Source organism: Callospermophilus lateralis, chromosome 19 (assembly GCF_048772815.1).
Source record: "Callospermophilus lateralis isolate mCalLat2 chromosome 19, mCalLat2.hap1, whole genome shotgun sequence".
Lineage (NCBI taxonomy): Eukaryota > Metazoa > Chordata > Mammalia > Rodentia > Sciuridae > Callospermophilus > Callospermophilus lateralis.
Window position 1 is genome coordinate 7,700,758 of NC_135323.1, and position 22,049 is coordinate 7,722,806.

General features: G+C 46.9%; 2 protein-coding genes and 1 long non-coding RNA gene across 21 annotated transcripts in view; 1 reads left to right on the forward strand and 2 right to left on the reverse strand.

Moving 5' to 3' along the window:
• Positions 1–3,236, reverse strand: part of Mapk8ip3 (mitogen-activated protein kinase 8 interacting protein 3) — a 40,354-nt gene extending 37,118 nt beyond the window's left edge. For all 16 annotated transcript variants that reach the window (XM_076840648.2, XM_076840647.2, XM_076840642.2 and 13 more), the window contains exon 1: positions 2,819–3,236. In XM_076840648.2, the coding sequence (XP_076696763.1) occupies positions 2,819–3,136 (318 nt within the window). In that variant the 5' untranslated portion in view covers positions 3,137–3,236. The remainder of the gene's footprint in view (positions 1–2,818) is intronic.
• Positions 3,237–3,305: 69 nt separating this feature from the next.
• On the forward strand, positions 3,306–7,356 carry LOC143385263 (uncharacterized). The gene is made up of 2 exons (XR_013089449.2): positions 3,306–3,790; positions 7,063–7,356. It is a non-coding gene; the product is annotated as an uncharacterized LOC143385263 (long non-coding RNA).
• On the reverse strand, positions 5,269–21,899 carry Jpt2 (Jupiter microtubule associated homolog 2). Of its 4 annotated transcripts, XM_076840657.2 has the most exons (7): positions 21,797–21,866; positions 20,039–20,254; positions 19,042–19,160; positions 17,958–18,106; positions 13,462–13,604; positions 8,368–8,416; positions 5,269–7,591 (listed from the first exon to the last, which is right to left on the reverse strand). In XM_076840657.2, exons 4-7 carry the CDS (start codon positions 18,100–18,102, stop codon positions 7,404–7,406), a joined length of 525 nt encoding a protein of 174 aa, XP_076696772.2. In that variant the 5' UTR covers positions 18,103–18,106; positions 19,042–19,160; positions 20,039–20,254; positions 21,797–21,866; the 3' UTR covers positions 5,269–7,403. The 4 variants fall into 4 exon arrangements, with proteins under 4 accessions (XP_076696772.2, XP_076696771.2, XP_076696773.2 ...); XM_076840656.2 differs by lacking the exon at positions 19,042–19,160; XM_076840658.2 differs by lacking the exon at positions 20,039–20,254 and having other exon boundaries at positions 21,797–21,813.
• Between the last annotated feature and the right edge of the window lie 150 nt (positions 21,900–22,049).

Sequence of the window (22,049 nt, forward strand, 5' to 3'; positions counted from 1 at the left end):
CTTAGCAGAATGGGGGAGAAAGAAAACAAAATGGGAAAAGATTCACATATGCGAATCCACATGAGGAGAATATTTTTGCAACTTTTCTGTATATTATTGCAACAAAAAGTTTAAGAAAAGATTAATTCAGATTTTAAGGGAACTGACCTCCATCCGCATTCAGCCCCCCTGGCCCACCTGGGCTGCCATGGCAGCCCAGAAGGTTCTCACCACAGAACAGCAGGCTTCACTCCAGAGGCCTCTGAACCCCAGCTGGCTCCCCCATGTTCTCCCTGGCTTGATGCAGCTCTTTGCTCATGGTTTCTGTACCTGTTTGTTTCCATCTTTCAGAGTGACTCTGTTTGGAGAATGGGAACACAGCTCAGGGGTACAGCCCTTTTCTAGCATGCACAAAGGTCTAGGTTTGATTCCCAGTGCCATGAAAATGAGTCTAGTGTGACACTGTTTTGCTCTTGGAGCTTCTGGTACTGCTACAGTTGAAGAACTTTTTGGAGGCAACAAGGAAAAACAGCTCTGGCCACTACATCTTAATAGCTTCATCCAAAAAACAGTATTTAAGAACTTCTTTTAAGGGGTGGGGATGCAGCTCAGTGATAGAGCTGCATCCAACTTGGTTGGATTCTAGTTCTAGTACAGCGAGGAAAAAAAAAAAAACCCAAAACTGCTCTTAATATTCACTTTGGCTGAAGAAGAAATGGCAGACACTGTCCAAGCAGTGAACTTACTACTCTTGACATAGGAAACAGGAGCAAGAACTTCTGATTCAATGTATTTACTCATTCATGAGAGATCATCTCTGTAGGATGGGATTATGTTGATTTTTCACCCCCTTTCCAGTTCTTTTTTTAAGTTGTAGATGAACACAATACCTTTATTTATTTATTTATTTATTTTTATGTGGCGCTAAGGATCAAATCCAATGACTCACATGTGCTAGGCAATTGCCCTACCACTGAGCCACAATCCCAGCTGCCCCACTTTCCAGTTTGATCCTACCCAAATTCTCTTCTATGAAATGGATTACTTTTGTCTGACTAGGAAAAAAGAAGTTTTGGATCAAACTCTCCTCCACTTGGATGCTTTTCTTACACAGCATCAAATGTCCATCATCAGCAAATGTCCACAGACACCTCCTGTGGGAAGAGTACCCACCTGCATTACTTGAGATGTGAGGGATGCTACTAGCAGCTTCTCTAAGGTTAAAGAGATTTTAAAGCAAGCGATGACTAAAACTCGCCTCTGAAGCTTTATTTTTCCTCTCATAAGCTAGGTGCTTAATTGCTACAAGAAGAACTCTGCCACCTGGGCAAACTCCAGCCTCTGTCCTTTCAGGCCCGGCACACACAGCCAGCTGCCCCTTTCCAACCCTTTTGAGAACCTGTGCTAAAATCTGAACAGCTGGCAACACCCAGGGCTTGCTGTCCGAGACTCCACCAGGGGTCCTGCCTGATGTCTCAAACCTTCACCATGATTCTTCAGGCCACTTAGAGCCAATAGTGGTGCCCAGCATCTGAGACGAAACTGACATGCCAAGGCTGACAAGCAATCCACTTAGAGAAGAGGTCACTGTGGCCCAGAGGAGGAGAGACCGGGTGGATAGGCCGCTCACAAGGACAGGGCTGGTACCCAAGATAGTATCTGCAGACTCCATGGCTTGGGCCCTTCACCCTAAACCTCAATTCCAGAGAACTGGCCACTCAGTATTAGAACCAAGAATCTCCTTATGGTTATCACAGGGTGAGTAGAAGACAGGGATGTTTACTCTGCTCAAGGTTTTCCTCAAAAACCCTGCAGACTCTGTCTTCTCAGAAGGCTGCAGCTGGCTCAGGTTACCATCTCTGACTAAGCCTAATTGAGCAGAGTGGCTAGGGCAGCATCCTCTGACAGCTCATCCCAGCTCCTCTGCACCATGGCATGCCTGCAGCCCATGACTGAAAGTGAATGTCTGCTTGATTCCATAAAGGAGCCAGAACACCAATGTTTACAGGGTTGAACCCTTTTCTTCAGTTGTAACAGTACCTGACTCTTCCAAGGGCATAATATTAGCATCTGACTGCCACCTCCACCTGGCCAGTCCAGCCCAGGGTATTTGCTTACTGCTCAGCTCACAGCTTTCTGTGCAGCCTGTCTAAATAGCTGGAGCAATAGGGTAAGGGCATTACAGCAATCTCTCTGCAAGGCGCAGGCACAATACTTAAGAGCAGTGGTCCAGCCTGAGTGTATGTGGGAAGGAAGAGGCACCTCCCTGGAGGTTGCCTTGGCACTGCACAAAGCAGGGTACCTAAGCCAGGTAGTGTACATTTTTAGGTACACAGTTACAACTTGGCCTTAAGGTTGTCCAGCTTGGTTTTCTTCTTTTACTTCCTCCTCATCACTATTTTGACTACACAGGCTGGGAATAAAAAAGAAAGCCAACCAAACCTCCGTCAGGCATCAAAAGGCCCTGAGTGGTCAGAGCAGTGGAGGGCGGTGCCCAGCACAGCGGGGAGGCAGCCACAGCTTCACCGCTTGATATGTGGGGAGGAGTGACCCAGAAGAGACCAGGCCGTGCGTCTGGGTCCACTCCACATCCTGGCCCGGTGTTTCTGGAGTGTGTGACCTTGGTCGGGCCCCTCCACTTCTCAGGGCCAGTTCCCTCCCTAGTAAAGCGACCCGGGTCACTTTGAGCTCTCAGATCCTAGGGGCTCCTGAACCCCCTGTGTGGGGAGTCTGAAGCCGCAGTGGTGAGGCCCGAGCATCCCAATCTAGGAACGTGCGGCCCAGAGCCCTGCTCAAAGCCAGCCGCGGGCTCGGCCGCCAGCCGCCCGCGCCCACGCACCTCCTCCGCCTGCTTGCGCAGCGCCTTCTCGCGCTCGTACTGCGTGAGCAGCTGCTCGTTGTCCTCGCGCAGCAGCTCCAGCTCCACCTCGTGCTCCTGGTTCTCGCTCAGCACCGAGTCCAGGTTCTCCAGCACGTTCACCACCAGCGGCATGAGCTCCTTGACCACCTCCTCGTCGTAGCAATGGATGAGGCGCTCGAACTCGCGGTAGATGGAGCCCGCCAGGCCCGACACGCGCTCCGACATCACCGAGCCCGAGCAGTAGTCGTCCTGGTACACCACCACGCCGCCGCCCTCGTCCATCTGGATCTCCATCATCGCGGCGGCCGCCGCCAGCGCGGCGCTCCAGCTGCCGGGTCCGCGGGCCGCGGCGTCGCCGCTGTCGCCTCAGGCCGCCGCCGCCGCCGCTGCCCAAGCCGCGCCCGTCACTCGCCCGCCGGAAGTCCCGCCCACCGCAGGGTGGGGCCGCGCCGCGGCGTCCGGGAAGCGGCGCTTCCGGCCGCGTCTGTGGCTCGGGGGCCTTCCCACGCTGTGTCCCAGCGGCGCGGTGGGGCCAGTTGCTGCGGGCCGCGCTTCCGCCCGGGCTGGACGTCTGTCTGGGCGCCTCGCGACACCAGGAATTGGCGGCCCGCCTGCACAGGCGGTTCGGGTTCCGCGTCGCCACCCGCGGGTGCCGGTCACGGCAGAGCGATAGCGGAGCAGGCTTGTGTTCTGGAGGCTCGAACCTCGAGAATTCCGAAAAGTCCCCAGCAGGGCAGCCGCCATGACCCGGCCAGCCGGCGTGGACATCACTATTATTTTTATTATGAACACCACCTTCAGAAATTGGTTACCTGAAATTGATTGAAACCACGAAATTTTAACAAGCTGGCATGCTGGGTAATTCCCGGCGCTTACAGAATATACAATATTAAGTTGAAGTCAACTGATTAGAACTTCGGATTTGCTCATTAAAAGACCATAAAATGTAAGGTGAGCTCATTCCTTTCAAAAGTTCTGATTTCTAAGGAATGTTTCACTAACAATCCCCAAGAATGCTAAGGATTAAGGAATTAAGCCAGGCTCAGTGGCCCATGCCTGTATCCCAGCTCCTTTGAAAGCTGAGGCAGAAGCCGTCTGGTGGTGGTGGGGGGGGATGCGATTTAACCTAACCCTGGCAACTCTGGAGGTTGAGGCAGGATGGCAAAACCATCTTAAAATAAAAATAAGGGCTGGGGATGTGGCTCAGTGGTAATGCGCCCCTAGGTTCAATTCCCGAGATATGTACCTGCTTGCAAGGATCTCCCTGATAACATAGCAGGTGATGCTGTCCCAGAACTGGCACATTTCTGAGGGAGGAACAAGACTTCAAAATACCAGCTCTGATGTTTATTTTTCTGGCTTTCACCTGAACACTGGTAGAGCTACCAGTGTCTGCTGTCTGGCCTCTGGGGACTTGAACGACTCAGATTTCAGTGACTGCCCTTAGCTTGAGCAGCTGCTATTTTTAAAAACATATTTATTATTTTTTTGTAGTTGAATACAATACCTTTATAAATCTATTTTTATGTGGTGCTGAGGATCGAACCCAGGGCCTTGCAAGTGAGAGGTGAGCGTTCTATCCCTGAGCCACAATCCCAGCTTGAACAGCTGCTATTAATAGGTAATTTAATGTCAGTGCCTAACCCAGTTCTTGAAACTTGCTCTACACATCCCATCGCATGGATGAACAAGTGAAGATGGTGTTCCAGATAACCATGCTAGCTTTCTGAGGACATGGTTTTCATTTGAAGCCCTGAACCAGCTGGCAGAATGGCATGGCATCTCCTAGAGGGGGCTCTCATTACAGGCAGTCTGTTTCATTTCCCTGAATCCACATAGCACACATGAGGATATTAAGTTTGCTTGGGGACATAAGAAAATAGCTAACCCAACAGAAGACAGACATTTGATCTGCGCTTCTGCACTGAATCTGACACTCAGCTCAGCATCTCACCTGTTCATTACGGGGCTAGTCATGGGGGATTTCAAAGCCAAGCTAGAGGCACATTAGAGACCTTAAGGATAACTAGTAGCAAGAGAAAATAATCAATGTGCTTAACTTAGGGCAAATTTCCCACTCACTCAAAGCTTTTTGTGTGTGCATATCCCATTGGGGTTGAACCCAGGGGTGCTATACCACTGAGCCATATCCCTAGCCCTTTTTGAGACAGGGTCTTGCTAAGTTGCTGAGGCTGGCCTGGAACCTACAGTTGTCCTGTCTCAACCTCCCAAGTCACTGGCATCACAGGCAATAGCCACTGTGCATAGCCTGCTCAAAGCTTTAAGATTGATTTGGGTATCCTCCAGATTAAATGACAGGAAGAGACAAACTTACCAGAAAAGAGTTGTGGGGAAAGGAGCCAATTTACGGCATTTTGTTTGCAGAATGGATGGATGGGAAAGAACACACACACAAAACAGGCAAAGACTTTAATTACGTGGTTACGAAGTTTAATTCAACCATTATTCCTAATTTTGCCTTGTAAAAATAACAAAATGTTCCTATCAAAATTGCATTGTGATGTGAGGACAGGTTTCTTGTTTTGATACAGCTCTAGAAACATGTTGGCACCAAATGTTATTAAAAAAAATTAAGGCTTAATAAAAATACAGACTAGTAATTTCTTAATGCAGCTTGGAGGTTGAGGACAGGATGTGTCCACATACAGACAGCATCTTCCTAATGCAGGCGCGCACCATACCCACAAAGCTGGGCTCACCTGGGAAGTGCCTTCTCTGCTCCCACAGTGAGCACACTGCCCAGCACATGGACTCAGAAGAGAGTTTCCTTCTCATTGGCACAACAGCAGGAACCAGCACAGTAATGTCAGATATTTTTCTTGGCAATTTGATTTAGAATTCACAATTTATTTTCTCTAAGAAAACATCATTACAAATAGTGGTTCATATCTATCATTAACACTAGTTCCTTGTAAGTCAAACAAGTTAGTGGGTTTTGGCTTAAAAAGCTAAGCAACATTTATATTATTTTAATGGGAACTTGCCCTGCCCCAAAATTCCAAACAATGTTATAAATGACTTTGAACAGAAACCTGTCCAAGTTCTCAGGACTCACATGGAATGTTTTTGGCTCCATGGTGAATAGGGCAACTGAAGGGGTTAAGATTCTTTGGCTGACAAGTCATATGCAGACCCCTCCATGTGCCAGGAGCCAGAGCCTGGGGAATGATTAGCTCCTGCAGGTAGTGTTAGACCACACAAGACCTGCTGTTTGTCCAAAGCTAAAGGACACCGAGGATGTTCCTAGCACCTGGTTTGAGCCCTGTAGGCACTTAAAGCAATAGCCACGCCACTGAGGCCCTCTCCTGTTAATATGCCCACCACAGGGAAGCAGGGAACTGAGGCTGCAGTGGACAGGGAGGGACCTCTGCCTGACAGATGAAGCAACATGACTCATGCCAGCAAAGCATCTGCTGGCGTGTGAGCTGAGACTCTGCTGACAAACTACTTAACGCTCTGGCCTGTTGTTTATAGTAGGGTCCAGAGGTTCTGCAGTTTCAAAAAGGTGGCTGAAGCAGTGGACTGCTTTCTGGAAGATGTCAGAAACCAAATCCACAGGCATTTATGTGAAGCTGGTACTTGAAGACAGCCTTTTAGATATCACTGAAGAAACCAACCTAAGAACCCAAGGTGCTCATGCATTCCCACCAACTATAGGAACAAAGACACAGGAAGGATCTGAAAAAACCCTGTACTCAGGTGTACATGAAGAGATTTAAAGACCTGCAGAGGGCAGAGTGCAGCTTTGGAAGTGAGCTTCACACTATCAGTGAAGAACCAAGGCCCAGACTTAAGGCTGATGAGAGGAAACATATGGAACAATCTACAAGTAAATCCAGCACATCAAGGACCGAGGCCAGTCCCTGAGAGAGGACGGCAGATTCCTATGTGAGATGTGGTCATGGTTTGAGATGCAGGAACTTGGCAACTCAGAGGACCAGGGTAGAAAAACTTTCAGAGCAGCCGACTGAGGTCAACTGTTTGGTTCTGTTGACTGCTGCTGAGGAAAAGCAGTCACGGTGCTTCAAGAGAGAAGGACGACACACTGGGGGTAAAAAGAGGAGATGATGGGCTTAGTGGTCTCTTGGGAGTGGAAGCTATCCTTGTGATGGGTAACTGGTCCTGGGGCCAAAGGGGATGCTTTATGTGGACTCCCACTGCCTTCCTGATGTTTCTGCTTTTGCTTCCTCTCCATCCTACAGCAAGACAGACTGGGCTTTCTTCAGCTGTTCCTGGATGCCTAGTCAGCAGGAGACAGCTCACAGAAGAGCCCACCAGCCACGCAGCACCAGATCCCTGCCCTTGCCTACCTCAGAATCCTGCTCCATCAGAACAAATGAGCAGACACCAGGGGAGCCCTCTATCCCCATCCCCAGACATGTAGCTTGCAGTCTGAAAGGCCCCAGTCCTCTAGGCAGCCAGCTTCACACACAGGGCAACCCTCTCCCACCCCCTTTTGTTTGGGCTAAAGAAAACAATAAACTTTTAATACTCTGTATCTTGAATTTCTGGTCTGGCTACAGGCAGAGCAGTAAATAGCCTCTTAGTAGAAGGAGATGCTGGATTTGCCTCCTGGTGGGTTCAGGACCTTGTTGTGAGAGCGAGGCCTCGGCCCCAGCCTGGGCTCGTGGTTGTCAGCTGGGGGCGTAGGCTCAGGCGCCTTGGCGTGGTCTGCTCCTCGGGAGCTGCCCTTTTCTCCTGACTCTTCTCGGCTAAAGGTGCTTCCTGCAGCTGTGGGACAGAGTCAGCACAGTGGCCGTTAGAGGCAGCCACTGCTTGACAGGCAAGCTGCCCTGAGGAGCAGTCAACATCACAGAGCAGCTCACAAAAAATCCATGACAAGATGGGGAAGGGGAAGGTGAGGCCAGGCATGCACTCTTGCACCAAGACTGCTCAGCTAAAGGAGATGCAGTTCTCAGACTGACCATAAAACTGGGGCTGATGACTATAAACACTCCTTGGTATCTTCCTAAAGAAGTTAATTATTTCTTTATTTTTTATGTTACACTCCAGTCTCTCCTGCATCAAGCATAGAAAGAAATGTTCTGAGTGAGCCTAAAAAGGAGTGAGTATGCCCAGCTGGGGGTCTGACAAGCCCAGGTGAGGCTTCTGGTCACCAGTGCTCTAGATTTTCTGAAGGAAGGATGGGTACACTCTCAGGATCCTGTTCATCCGCTGAAGGGAACAGCAGCCCCAAGGCAGAAACCCATACCCAATCAACCTGGAAACCACAGTGTACATGGAGGCTCAGCTCTCCCACCACACAGGCCTCATACCCAGCCTCTTAGTTCTGACAGCTCCAGCCTGCGTCATGAGTTTTGATGACATTCTAGAAAAAGAATCTTACAGGTCCAGGCTGGTAAGTGGTGACAAAGAGGTAACTCTTCCTGTCTCCCTGCCTTCTTCAAAGGCTTACTCCTCTCATAGTACACTCCTGGCCTGGGGGCATGGGACCTACTCTTCTTGTTCTGTGGGGCATGCAACAGATGGAGAGGAAACTAGCTCACCTTTATGGTCTGGCTTTGGGTCTTCTCCTTCACACAAGAACACATGATCCTGCAGCAAGACAACAGTCAGGTCAGTGCAGGACCCAGAACCTTTCTCCCCTCACTCAGGCAGACATTGAAACACAGGCATGGACGACTACAGTTTAACTTCTAAGACATGTTTTTATCATGTCTGGACTGCTTTACCATAAAGCTGCTGGGGATGCAGCTCAAGGGTCAAGCACTTGCCTAGCACAGAGGAACCCCCAGGTTCAATCCCTAGTACTACCAAAGAAGTAGAGGACAGAATGAGCCTGCAGGACCTGCTGTACTACTGCAATGCAGACTTGTAGCCATTCGAGAATAAGCACACCACACCCCAGCTTCCATCCCTGCCTGTCTCTCCTTAGGACTACTCTGGAGCAAGCCCCAGATATTTCATTTGTCTGTAAAATTTTCAAGATGTAGCCCTAAAAAAATAATCATAATGGGCTCAAAACTGCAAAAACTATTTCTTCAATATCAAATTTTAAAACACCAGTGCTTTCAAGGCTTGTCCACATTACAACATGTCAGAACTGTAGTCTGACAACAGCAGTAAGCGACTGTGTAGCTGCATTACACTTTGAACCCACTGCTCTGCTGATAGACATGTGGGCATGTTTCCACCTGCAGCTATTTTGCTACGAAAATGTGCCCTAGTATCAGCCTGAATCTGTTTTCTTTTTTAAATATTTATTTTTTAGTTATAGGTGGATGCATATCTTTATTTTTATGTGGTGCCAAGGATTGAACCCAGTGCCTCATGCGTGCTAGGTGAGTGCGCTCCCTCTGAGGCACAATCCCAGCTCCTGAATCCTTGTTTTCAGTTTTTTTTTTAGTTTCATATTTTTTTAAAATTTGTTACACATGACAGAACAATGATCTTGACATATCATACATTTGAATTAGATGGGATATAATTTCTCATTTTTCTGAGTGTACAGGTTGTACATATTAGTCATGCAGTCACGTATATACCCACAGGAATAATAATGTCGGTTTTATTCTCCATTCCCCTCTTCCCTTCCCCTCCCCTCCCTTCTCTCTACCCAATCTAATGTGACCCACTTTTTTTTTTTCCCTCATTGTCACACCTGTATTCTGTATAATGAAGGGGGTCTCCTTCCCTCTTCCATGCAATTCCCATTCTCCCTCCCACCTCTCTTCCCTATCTAGAGGTAATTTTCTTCTCATGCTCTTCCTTCCTACCCCATTTTGAGTCACCTCCCTTATATTAGAGAAGGCATTCGGCATTTGTTTTTTTGGGGGATTGGCTAACTTCACTTAGCATAATCTGCTAATGCCATCCATTTCCCTGCAAATGCCATGATCTTGTTATTTTTTTAGTGCTGAGTAATATTCCATTGTTTATAAATGCCACATTTTTTTTATCCATTCACCCATTGAAGGGCATCTAGGTTGGCTCCACAGTCTAGCTATTGTGAATTGTGCTGCTGTACACATTGATGTGGCTGTGTCCCTGTAGTATGCAGTTTTTAGGTCTTTTTGAGTATAGTCCAAGAAGAGGAATAGCTGGGTCAAATGGTGGTTCCATTCCCAGTTTTCCAAGGAAAAATGTTTTCTTTTTGATACTAGAGATGGAACCAGGGTGCTCTGCCACAGAGCCACACCACAGCCCTTTTTAGAGACAGGGTCTCCCTAAGTGGCTGAGGCTGGTTGAGAACTTAGAGCCCTGCCTCCTCCACCTGAGTAGCTGGGATCCAAGGTGGTACCACCACAACCAGCTCCTGTTTTCCAAATCTTCATGGAATTGCTGATTCATACAGTGGTTCAAGCTTAACTTTCTGAGGAAATGCCAAACCAACTTCCACGACTTCACAACCAACTTCACATCCTCGCTAGCAACACTCGAGGTTCTAACTCAATGTTTTCTAGGTGTCCCACAAGGACTGAGGTGGTAGTTTCTTATTTGAATTTCCCTAATGACCACTGAAGTTGTGTACCCATTTATGTGATTATCATTTATATATCTTCTCTGTAGAAATGCCTATTCAAATCCATTGCTCATTTTGAATTAGTTTGTCATTTTGTCATTAAGTCCTAAGACCTCATTACATATTCTGGACAGTAAATCCTTATTAGGTATGTGATTTGCAAGGTTTTTTTTTTTTCCATCCTGTGGGTTGTCTTTCCAGTTTTGGGGTAGGGTCCTTGGGATGCACACTTAAGTTTTTAATTTTAATGAAGTCCAATTTATTTTATTGTCTATTGTTTTGTGTCTTATTTAAGAAGCACTGTCAAGTGCAGGATCACAAAGATTAGTCACTATATTTTCTGATTTTTATGAATTTTATGATTTTGCTCTCTATTTGAGGTCTTTGAACCAATTCGAGATTTTTTTCCCCCATGGTGTTAAGGTAAGTCTAATTTTATCTTTTTGTGTGTGCATACCCAAATTCCCAACACCATTTGTTGAGAGACTTTGTTACTTTCCTATTGAATGATCTTGGTACTCTTGTAGAAAAAAACAAACAAACCCCCACAAAATTGCCATTGTGCTGTTTTAGTTACTGTTGCCATAAGTGAGACTTGAAACTGGGATGTGGGCTTCCATGTTTTATCTTCCAAGTGAATGTTTGAATAGTTTTTTTTTCCATTTCTACAAAATCTATTTGGACTTTGAAAGGGACTGCTTTTCTAAGTCTCTTTCTCATTTGGTATTCTGGTTTTGCTTTGGGTGGTGCTGGGGGGTCAAACCCAGGCCTTGCATATGCTAGGCAAGTGCTCTGCCACTGGGCTGCACCTAGCCCTTCTTAAGCTTTATTGTTTTTGCTGTACCAAGGTTGGAACCCAGAGTCATGCACAAGCACTCCTACTACTGAGCTTCAGCCTCAGCCCTTTCTTCACTAAGTTGCCTGGGCTGGCCTCAATCTTGTGACTCTCCTGCCACAACCTCCTATGTAGTTGGGATTATGTGCGTGAGCCACTGTGCCTGGTCCTTTCTCTTTTTCATCTTGAGAATCTCCATCATTTGTCATGTATTTTCCTACACGTTATACTGTTCTGAGTGCATATATGTGACATCATTTTTTAAAAATGTGGTTTTGTTTCACTTTGGGTTTTATATTGACAAACTGACCTTAAGGTGGACCACGTTGGACTTCCACATTTGAGGTCATAACTCTTGGCTGTTTCTCTTTCTGTGCTGTCACAGCCACTGATGACCACTGTGTGGGTGTGTTGAGTTCATCCCACACTGTCAACATGGCAGTATTATTACCCCTTCTCATTTATAACTTGGGAGTCCTTTCTAAATGTTGACACAAGCCCCACTCAGTTGCCCAGGCTGGCCTCAGCCTTAAGAAGATGGGATTACAGGTATGGTCATTATGCTTGGCTCCTTTAGTACTTCTATAAAATGGAACTTTCCTTCAACAGCTGACATCTTTCATGCAGGAAAAGCTGGTTATTCACACCATCTTTGTTCTTCACCAGATTTCATGAGTTGGTTTTCTGGCATTCTCCAAAGGTCTCTAAAGATTTTTTTTTTAACCTCTGAATTCTAAATAGTTGGTGAATTTTAATCCATTGTGATTACTGTACTAATTGAGGACCAAATGAGGTCCAAGCCTCTGTGGCCCAAGACTACTCTTCACAATGGTTTCTGATCCTTTTGACACCAGTCTAACACTGCAATGGTTTTATGGCACTGCACAATGTTCCAGGAGCATCTCCTACGCTCTCTGTCCTGAGCCTGGAACTGGTCATTTTCCAGTGAGGCTGGGGATGTCTGATGCTCCTGGGTCAAAAAACCTTTAGGTTTAATAAACCCAGGTAAGTTGTTTTCTGACTCCCTTTATTCTATGCCCAGGTGTACAAGCTCATATTATTCTTTCCTGGGAACCTGTGAATCCAAGCTTCCTCCTCTTATGTTTAGCTAATTAAAATTCTCGTTGATGGAGAACTGCTGACCTTTAGGGCATTTCTGGATTAGCCAAGGTGCAGCAGTTCCACGGGTACATCCCAAAGAGATGCTGTCTTTGACATGAGCCTCACAATCTCATACTCAGTGGGGCGCATGCCTGGCTCCTGAGACTCCAACCTGAAAGAGACTGTTGCTTCAGACAGGCCATCACAGGAGACATGGGGTGATCCAACCTGACTCATCTCCATGAAGCCCTCTCATCTGCTCTCATTTTCTCCTTGCCTTGGGTCTTTTTTCACATTTCCATTTCCATTCAATGGCGGTGGGCCATCATCTGAGATGGGAACTGACAAAAATGCAGTGATGGTCCATGCACAAGTAGTTCCAGAAATGTGTATGCTTTTTGTTTTAGAGAACTGGACCCTATCTTTTGGCCACAAAAAAACGATGAAAAATTTTAAATATAATGCTAATAATTAAGTAACAATAAAATTATAGGTTTTATTGTTAGTGAGTTCTGGCCAAAGTAAACTCCCAGAATGTCCTGTCATGCCTTGAACAAACATTCAGGTGAGGGCTGTGCCGGCTCTTCGTCAAGCCTCTACCTCGGCCTCAGCCCAGGAAGTTCACATCCAGGGTCACAATCTCAGCAAGCCTCTGAGATGGCACTGCAGGTAAGGAGACCCTGGTTACTTGACCCTTTGCTGGATTACAGGTAGTTACCTGGTTCGGAGCCATTGCAGGATCAGAGGTGCCAAGCACCACAAATCCACTAAGATAACAAGCATGAGGCCTTGGACCTTGTGTGGGGAAAGAAATGCCATCAAGAGCCACCACCTTTCCTCTACAGAATGAAGAATCATGAAAGACCCTTGAGGGGCGAGTTCTTGCACCAGGTGCTCAGCTGCTATCCCTCAGGTATGTGGTAAAGGCCAGTGTGGCTGCCTCTAGCAGTATCTGTACTGTTGACACACCAAGAAACCACTTTCCCCAGGGGTCAGTCATCATGAGGTTGGAATGTTTCCTGGGTAACTAGGGAGCTCCCCAACCCAATAACAAATGACCACAGCAAAATCAATGATGTCTACCTTTTCTCCCTAATAACATGGCACATCTGCAGCTTTTTAAGAGTCCTTGGCTCAACTTTTGTTTTTTTCTCATGTCTGCTGTCTGAATGTAGTCCATACCTTGGGTTTGTTTGGGTGTGCCAGGGGTGAAGTGGCAGTGACTGGGGACCCAAAAATGTCACTGGTCTTCCCACCTGGTGGGTTCAGACGTTGTCGGGTCTGCACAGGAGTCGATTCATCAAAGATACCACTTCCTTTCCCTCCTGCAGAAACAATCACAGGACAGTGAACACCACACATCCCCAGGGTCATCACTTCAGAGACCTTCTCACAAACAGCCTCATGGCAGTCCTGGGTACCAGGAAATGGGGTGGGACATCCAGCCAACTTTTACCTGAGGCCTACTCGGCCTTCATGTCTAGACCCAACCCAGCTTCTGGAAGGGAAAAGAAATAAACCATACATTTTCCTGCAGAGTTCCCTAACCCTCAGTAGTTAATGCTTTCCCACTGAACTGTCCCTCATTAAACTCAGGGAAAGTTCTCCAGTGAATTAAAAAGCAAATAGCTAAGGCTGGAGCTGTGGCTCAATGGCAGAGCGCTGAGCATGTGTGAGGCACTGGGTTTGATTCTCACCACCACGTGTCAATAAATAAAATAAAGGTCCATTGAAAACTAGAAAGAAAAAAAAAGAATGAAACAGCTAAGTGTTTTGCTTGCAGAGAGTTCGGAAGTTAGTAACATGCCCTACTCAAGGCAAACCTGTTATCTGGAAAATAACTTTTATTAGTCATTCTGACCTCATTCTGGCTGGAATGTCAAGCAATGACTACACATGTCAACAAATCAAGGGATTTGCAGTGCCCTTGCTGCCAACTGTGAGTGAGCTGATAAGCTCTAACAAAATATAGGCCTATGGGACTTCTTAGGAGCTGATGGCTGTGGCCTGGATATGCCCCAAGAAGGCCTCAATGCCCATATCAGAGAGGAACATGGATGCTATATAATACCAGCAGACCCCTTCCCCAAAGCACTGTGCTGAATGGACCAGCTATCATCAAAGTCACTGCCCTGGTGCACCAAGTTATAGTATACACAAAGATGCACACCATCAATAGCTGTGTGGATGTGTAAAAGTTACTTGGTTTTTCTATGACCCTAAACTCTCATCTTCAGAATGAGGACAATAAAAGGACCATTCTCAAAGAGGTGTATGAGCACTCAGTGAGTCAAAGGCTAGGAATCATGCCTAGGATAAAAACACCTAATAAATAATAAAATAAATAAAAAGCTGTGTTTTCTGCCTAACAGTAAAGAAACACCTCCTGGACATACTGTTCTGTGAATAAAGGTACAAAACAATCCATGCAGTGCCAACATCTTAATGTAAGAGGGGTAGTCTTATTCACTTACAATTGAATAAGAAAAATGACTACTTTACCCCTGCCTCTCACCACTTGCTTACCTACAAGGGCCAGACAAGAAATGGGACAGAGAGGGTGCAGTGGCATAAGAAAACTAACTCCTTATTTATTTTTAAGGTACTAGGAACTGAACCCAGGGGTGCTGTACCACTGAACTACATCCCAGCCCTTTTAAGTTTTTGAGACAGGGTCTCACCTTTTCTGTTTTCAGGCTTCAAAAAATTACATTTTAAAGTTACTTTTTAGCTGTGATAACCATGTTGCCACAGGATGAGCACCTCATGACCCAACTAGACAAGGAGCCATGGTCTTGGGGAAGGGACTCAACTGGGGTCTGCTCTTATTAGCTATCACACTGCTAACAGAGCAGTCTCTGGGAGGCATCAGTCTATAGGCCATGGCCTGTAGCTCCCATGAGGCTGTAACAGCACTGAGCAGGTTGGGCACAGGCCAGGGATGCTGTCTTCTGGCAGGGACAAAAGACCTTGGAACATGTGAAACTTTCTGCAGGAAAACATGCACCATGCCCTAACTTTTAACTTTTAACTCCCAATCTCAACCATGAACCTCCCAGGGATCCAGCCCCACACTGAACACTTTTCAAAGAGGAAACCAGCACTGCATGGCATGAGGGACTGGCACCCTAGCCAGACTGCTTGGGTCCTAGTCCCTGCTCACTCACTCATTACCTGTGTGACCTCATTCAAACAACTTCACCTTCTCAACTTACAGCATCCCTAGGGTTGCTGGTGAGACTCACCAGCTGCTAAGGTAAAATGGCAGTGCAGCACAGCCTGCTGGGGAAACCTTTAGTGATGCCACTGGCCATTCTAGCAAACGTGGCTGGTCTGCGACAGGGAGGGACCACCCTTATTGTGTCATATTCTGGTTGTCCACAAAGGCTTACCTAATTTTTTAAAACATATATTCAGGTTTCTTTTTGTAAACTAAAAATTTTTGGTCAAAGACACTGTTCATGAACTCTCTCTGTGCCCTTTCCTGCTCACCCAAGATTATCCCACTCCCTGAATTTTCTGGAAACCAGACTTGTTATTTTACTTACATATTTTCACAACATACATGCATAATCCTGAACAAAAGTTGTTTCTGAACTTTAAAGTAATTATGCCATATAGCTATTATTCAACCTTTTCCTTAAAAGATGAATTCAGACTTAAAGAAAAGATGCCCAAGTTCACTCAAAACTAATGAACAGTTGGATGCAGTGGCACACACCAGTCATCCCAATGACTTGAGAAACTGAGATAAGAGGACCACAAGTTCAAGACCAGTCTCAACAATTTAGTAAGACCCTGTCTCAAAAAAAAGGGGGGGGGGAGGTGTGGGGGCACATAGGGCTGTAGTTTAATGGTTAAGCACCAGTTTCAATCTCCTGTCTTAAAAAAATAAAAAAATAAATTCAATCCCAGCAACTGGGGCTGAGGCAGGAGGTTCTGAATTCAAATCCAGCCTCAGCAACTTAATGAGACCCTGTCCCTGCTAAAAAATGAAAAGGACTGGGGATGTGGCTCAGTGGTTGAGTGCCTCTGGGTTCGTTTCTGCTGTCCAAACGAACAAAGAAACAAACAAACCCAAAAAACACTGCCTTGGCAGAAATGGGTATGCACTTGCCATATGGGCAAACAGGAGGCCTGAACAGGGAGACTACAGTGAGGGTGAAACGGGACACTGAAGGTCATCTCCTGCAAGCCTTCCTCAGCTGTCAGAGGTAAGCTGCCCACATGGGTGGAGCAAGTGCCTCTGAACACTCTCCCAAGTCAGGCCCTCTAACTGGAGTGCTGTAGCACTGAGTCTGGGTGGCTGAGCACAGCAATGAGGGCAGGAATTGGCCTCTGAGGTGGACACAACTACTGGTTCTGCCTCACAGGCTTCACGTTCTCTTTCCAAAGAGTACTTGGAAGAATGCAAAAAACAACAAAACAACCAACTCCAAAACTACAAGATGCAAAAACCTGGTAAAGGCAGCCAAAACGGCTGTCACTACACCAGAGGTAAACGGCTACTCCTAGCCAAGGGGCTTAGGCTCCCCAAGGACACAAGAGCATCTGGGGACAGAAGGTCCTATAGGATATGCAAAGAGGCACAGCAGGCACACCTTTCAGAGAACCTGATGTGTTGCAAGGACAAGTCTAGAGACAACTCCAGACACACATTTGGTGCTTTTTTTTTTTAATACTAGGAATTAAACCCAGGGGTGCTTAACCACTGAACCACGTCCCTGGCCTTTTTACTTTTTTTTTTTTTTTTTACTTTGAGACAGGGTATAAGTTGCTTAGAGTCTTGCTAAATTACCGAGATTGGCCTTGAACTTTTGATCTGCCTGCCCCAGCCTCCTGAGCTGCTGAGATTACAGGTGTATGCCACCACTCCTGGTTGGGATTTGTTTCTGTTTTGCACACAAGTACCATTCTGCTATCACCAGCACAAAGGTATGTAGGGCTGACCACTCCTGGCCCAAAATTCAGAATTGGATGCAAGAGAATATTAGTCAATTATTAAGAACCACTGGCTACAGCTACATTTAGAAGCAACATCAGCACCCATCCCCAACAACCAATGAACAAAAAAACTAGTTTTTAAATCTGCTGATCTACATTTGGTCAAGATTTATTTATATCCAGAACTGGCACAAGGTAGGGAGCAGTTAGAGCTGACTCTAACACATACCCCCAGGGATGGCCTCTAAAGTCTCTGAAAGATGGAACAAACCTTGCTGTCCCCTCACAGATACAGACATGGGAAAATTACTAGGTAACTGTCACTGTGTGGTTACTCAACAGGACGGGGAAACCTGTTCAAATATTCTTTCCTTCTGTAGCCACTAGCCAGTGCGTTAAATTCTGAAGAACTGTCTCAGTGCATGCTAGACCAACTCTCCCTGTCCAGAGTTTCAGTCTTCTGAATGAAGTAAGATTAATACTCTCCCTCCCTAAGAACTATATCTGAATACACAATCATTAGCATGCAATCTCAGGATCTCATGGGGTCCAGAAACCAGAGGCCCACCACTTCCTTTGTACCCTCAGTGCTTTCACATCACCTCTAAAGACAAGGGATAACCTATACCAGAAAATATCTGAAAGGATCAATATAAAGAATGACAACGTTTTTAAAAGAACAGAAGAGAGACTAGGTAGAGGCCAACCCATCTGGGATTTACAAAGGCCCACACCTGGGGGGTTTGTCCTTTTGGGTACATTCTGAGGTTCTTCTGTTGGTCCAAAAATATTTGACGCCATCCTATTAGGCCTGCTTGAAGGAACAGCTTCTTCTGGACTTCCAAAAAGATTGCTGGATTCTCCTCCTGGGGGCTTCATGGCCCTGCAAGCAGAAAGCAAACTTGAATGACTGTGGGCTGCCAAGTATACTCGTCACAGGCAGGGCTAGGGCACAACTAGACAGGGCAGAAGCATGCCTCAATGTCTGTGGAGGCCACACAATTACTTAAATGTTGTGCAAACAGTACAAAAAGTTTGCCACATGGCAAACTTCTTCTAAGGCCCTTCAAGCTCTTTAAAAGCTTTCCTGCTGGGTGCAGTGACCCATGATTATAATCCCAGCTGCTTAAGAGGCTAAGGCAGGAGAACTGAAAGCTCAAGGCCAGCCTGCGAACTGAACAAGCATGAACAAGACTAGGGAGTTGGCAAGATCTGGTATCTAAATAAAAAATAAAAATGGTTGGGGATGTAGCCTAGTGGTACATTGCATTGCTTGCCTACCATGTGCAAGGCCCAGGGTTCTATTCCTAGTACTGCAAAAAAAAAAAAGGAAGCAAAGGAAAAAGATTAAAGGTCTGGTGGAACACTCAACATTTACCCATAGATCAAGCCTGACCCCCAAGGCAGGACCTTGTATGCAATAGCAGGAAGCCCTGGCCACAAGGGACTGAGACTCTCTAAGGGTAAGCTACACAGCAGAGTCAAAGATAGCATGAAGAAGAGAACAAAACATCTCTTTAACAATATCTTTTATGCTATCACACTGTGAAAAGAATATTTTGCATATATTAGGTTGATTAAAACCTATTAAGTGGGGTACAAGGGCATAACCCTATAATCCCACTAACTCAGGATGCAGAAGCAGGAGGATTGCAAGTTCAAGGTGAGACCTATCTCAAAATAAAGAATAAAAACAGCTGAGAATGTAGCTCGGTGGGAGACTGCCCCTGGGTACAATCTCTAATGTGGTAAAAAGAATGTTTTTTACAAAAAGTATTAAATAATAATAATTAAAAAAAACGTTTGGGGAGATGGTACTCAGGATTGAATCCAGGAGAGCTCCTAGTTAACTTCTCCAGTCATTTTTTTATTAGGAGACAGGGTCTCACTAAGTTGCTCAGCTTGGCCTTGAACTTGTAATCTTCCTGCTTCAGTTTCTAAAAAAAAAACAAAACAAAACATGGGATTACAGGTGTGAGTTACTGTGCCTAGCTTTGAGTCACCTTTTATTAAATCAATTGCAGAGCTAACAAATTACCATAAAGCTCTGTGCTGACACCTAAGAGCAGGTCTACAAGAGCAGCACAGAGAAACACTGAGTTCATATGTGTCTTTTCAGACTTTTGAAACACATTTCAGGGGACGGGCCTTATTAAGTTTTAAACCAGTTGAGTGATCCATTCCCTTTCACCAGTTCTTAAGCAATGGTACAGTCTGACCCAGGACATTTTGAAATACTTGGATTTAGAGGATCAAGCACCAACTAATAGCTAAGGCTGAGGTTACGCCTCACTGCAAAGCTATGCAAACACTAAACGCTTAAGGTTTGTTAACAAAAACAGCATTTTAAATGTTTTTGTTTTCTCCAAAAAGAGGTGGAAAGGGAACTAGTCACCACTATGATCTTATATGAACAGTGTGGCTGCTGTGAGACAGGAGAGCAGAAAGTGTGCCCTACAGAGAGCTACAGCCTGAATTGAGACCCCTGGCACACTGGCAGGCCTCTGAACAGTGCTCTCTCTCTGCATTATAGATGTGCCAATCCTATCTGATCAGGAGTTAGCACTTCCTGAAGGATCTAATGAAGGGGGAAAAAAATCAGTTTCGTGTGAAAAATAATTTTTTTAAACTAACCAATAACCAGGCTTAAGTTATAGTTTAATGAAATCTTAGGTAAAGCAGGTTGTTGGTGGACAAGGTAAGGCATCTGACTTCCATTTTTAAATCACACATCCCTGGTCATTCTCCATATTTTTCTTTGCTAGTTGAAGCAGGCCTAACATGGTCTCCAGTCATCTCTGATGAAACAAGATACCTGTGATCCTGAACTGAACTGAATTCAGCATCAAGATTCATGCCAGCATGAGTTACAAATCCTAATTTACTGGCTTATTTCACAGACAGCGGTCTTCCAAACCCTCGAAGTCCTGCACCACAAGCTGACACATGTGATCAGGACTCCTGTGGACTCTCACACTCAACAGTCAAAGACGGAGATGTCTCTCGAATCTCAGTCCTACCACTGGCAACCCTGCAGACAAAAAGATGAATAAAGAAAAGCCCTCTGCCTGGATCTTCAGGTTTAAGGGAAAATGCAGATCCACATATGGGTGGTTTCAGTGTTTCCTATGAGTGATATGACAGAGTTTATCAGGTGCTCTTGGAACTCCAAAGCTGTCTCTGGAACAGGTGGGGCTAAGAGTGTATGGTAGGGGCACAGGAGTATGTGGAAGTTAAAGGAAATGTTAATGTGGAGGTGGTGGAATTACAGGACTTAATCTTGTTTTGTGTACTTTTCCTGAATTTTATTTTATTTGAAAACTAGCCTAGAGAATTAAGTGGTTCCAGCAGCATAGGTTATCTTGGCAGTGATTAGGATGCAGAGGATCTTGGGAAGGGCAGGGGCCACCTCCATCACAAAGGCAAGGGGCAGCACCCAGGTTTAGCAGCCTGCAACAGCCAAACAAGCAGCAAAGGTGCCCCAGGACATCTCACCAAACCAAATCAAAGATAGGCTTTTAAAAAAGGAGGGGGGGGGGCCTGGGGTGGGGCACAACAATGGCCCAGTGTGGTCCTCTGGAAGGGACAAGCAGCATTTATCACAGTGACATGAAGGGGGGAGGGGAGTACTAAGAAGGGCTTAGAAAAAGTCACAATGCCAGAGGCGTGTGCCCTCTTATCCTTTCCTTCTGGAGTAGCCTACCCGTATATTTTGACAAAAACATTCAATACACAGAAGACAAAGGGGCACATGGCAAGAAAAGCCCACAGACTTTTCTTTTCTCAGGTGGACTGTGGCGCTGGAGAGGGAAAGACAAAAGCCACTCTCATCTGGAGGGTCTCCATGCCCCTGACCTTCCCTAAGAGTACCCAGTGTCGGAAGAACTTCTGGGAAGAACTTCTGGGAACTGGTGGGGCTCGGGAGAAGGCGTGAGAAGCAGACTTGGACGAAATCCTTCTGCAACGTCAACTCGACCGTTAAGACTTGGGGTAAATGGTGGCTAAAGCAAATGCTTTCCCAGTCCAATCCCCTTCCGCACGAGAAGCCCTAGCCGAGAAAACGCAGCCTACGCGGTGCTGCGAGGGAAGCTGACTCCCTTCAGGTCGGGCTGTCACGCCACGGGGTACCAACGGGGCTCGGCCACTCCACTTGGCTGCTCTTGTCCGCCCGCGCTCCAGGCCGGCGTGTGCCCTCTTATCCTTTTTTTCCGTAGTAGCCCTGACGGGGGTAGGATACGGGGGAGTCCTCAGCCGGAGGTGGGGTGGGCGACTCCTGCTGGGTGCCCCCAGACGGGGGCGGGGCGGTGGTTCTCTTGCTGGGTGCCCCCTGCTCGGCAGGGTCGCATTACCAGACACCAGAACCACGGCTCCGTTCGCCAAACCCGTAGGTGAGGCTCCGGCCCGAGAACCGCGCCCGGCTCCCGGCACAGGAGGCTCCGGCGCAGGAAGGCCGGACAGAGCCCGCGGGGCCCCGGGGCTCGCTGCCCAACCTCTGCCCGGCCACAGCGCGTTATCTGTAAGGTTGCCCGCCACGTGGCCGCGGCTCCGCGCCCACCCTGCCACACCCGCGCACCTGGACCCAAGCCGGCCGGCCTCAGCGTCCGCGCCCTGGAACATGTCGGCCGCCGCCCCGCGCCTCTCAGCACCGCGTCGCGGTTCCCGCCTGCCCAGCGCAGGTACCCAGGCCCGCCAGCGCCCGTTGGTTGCCGCCCACGCCAATCATAGCCTCGCAGCCTATCGAGGCTCGAGCCCCACCCCTTCCCTCCAGCCGGCGTCGCGCCCATAGACGATTGGCCGCTGCAGGCACCGCTCGCGCGCATTGGTCC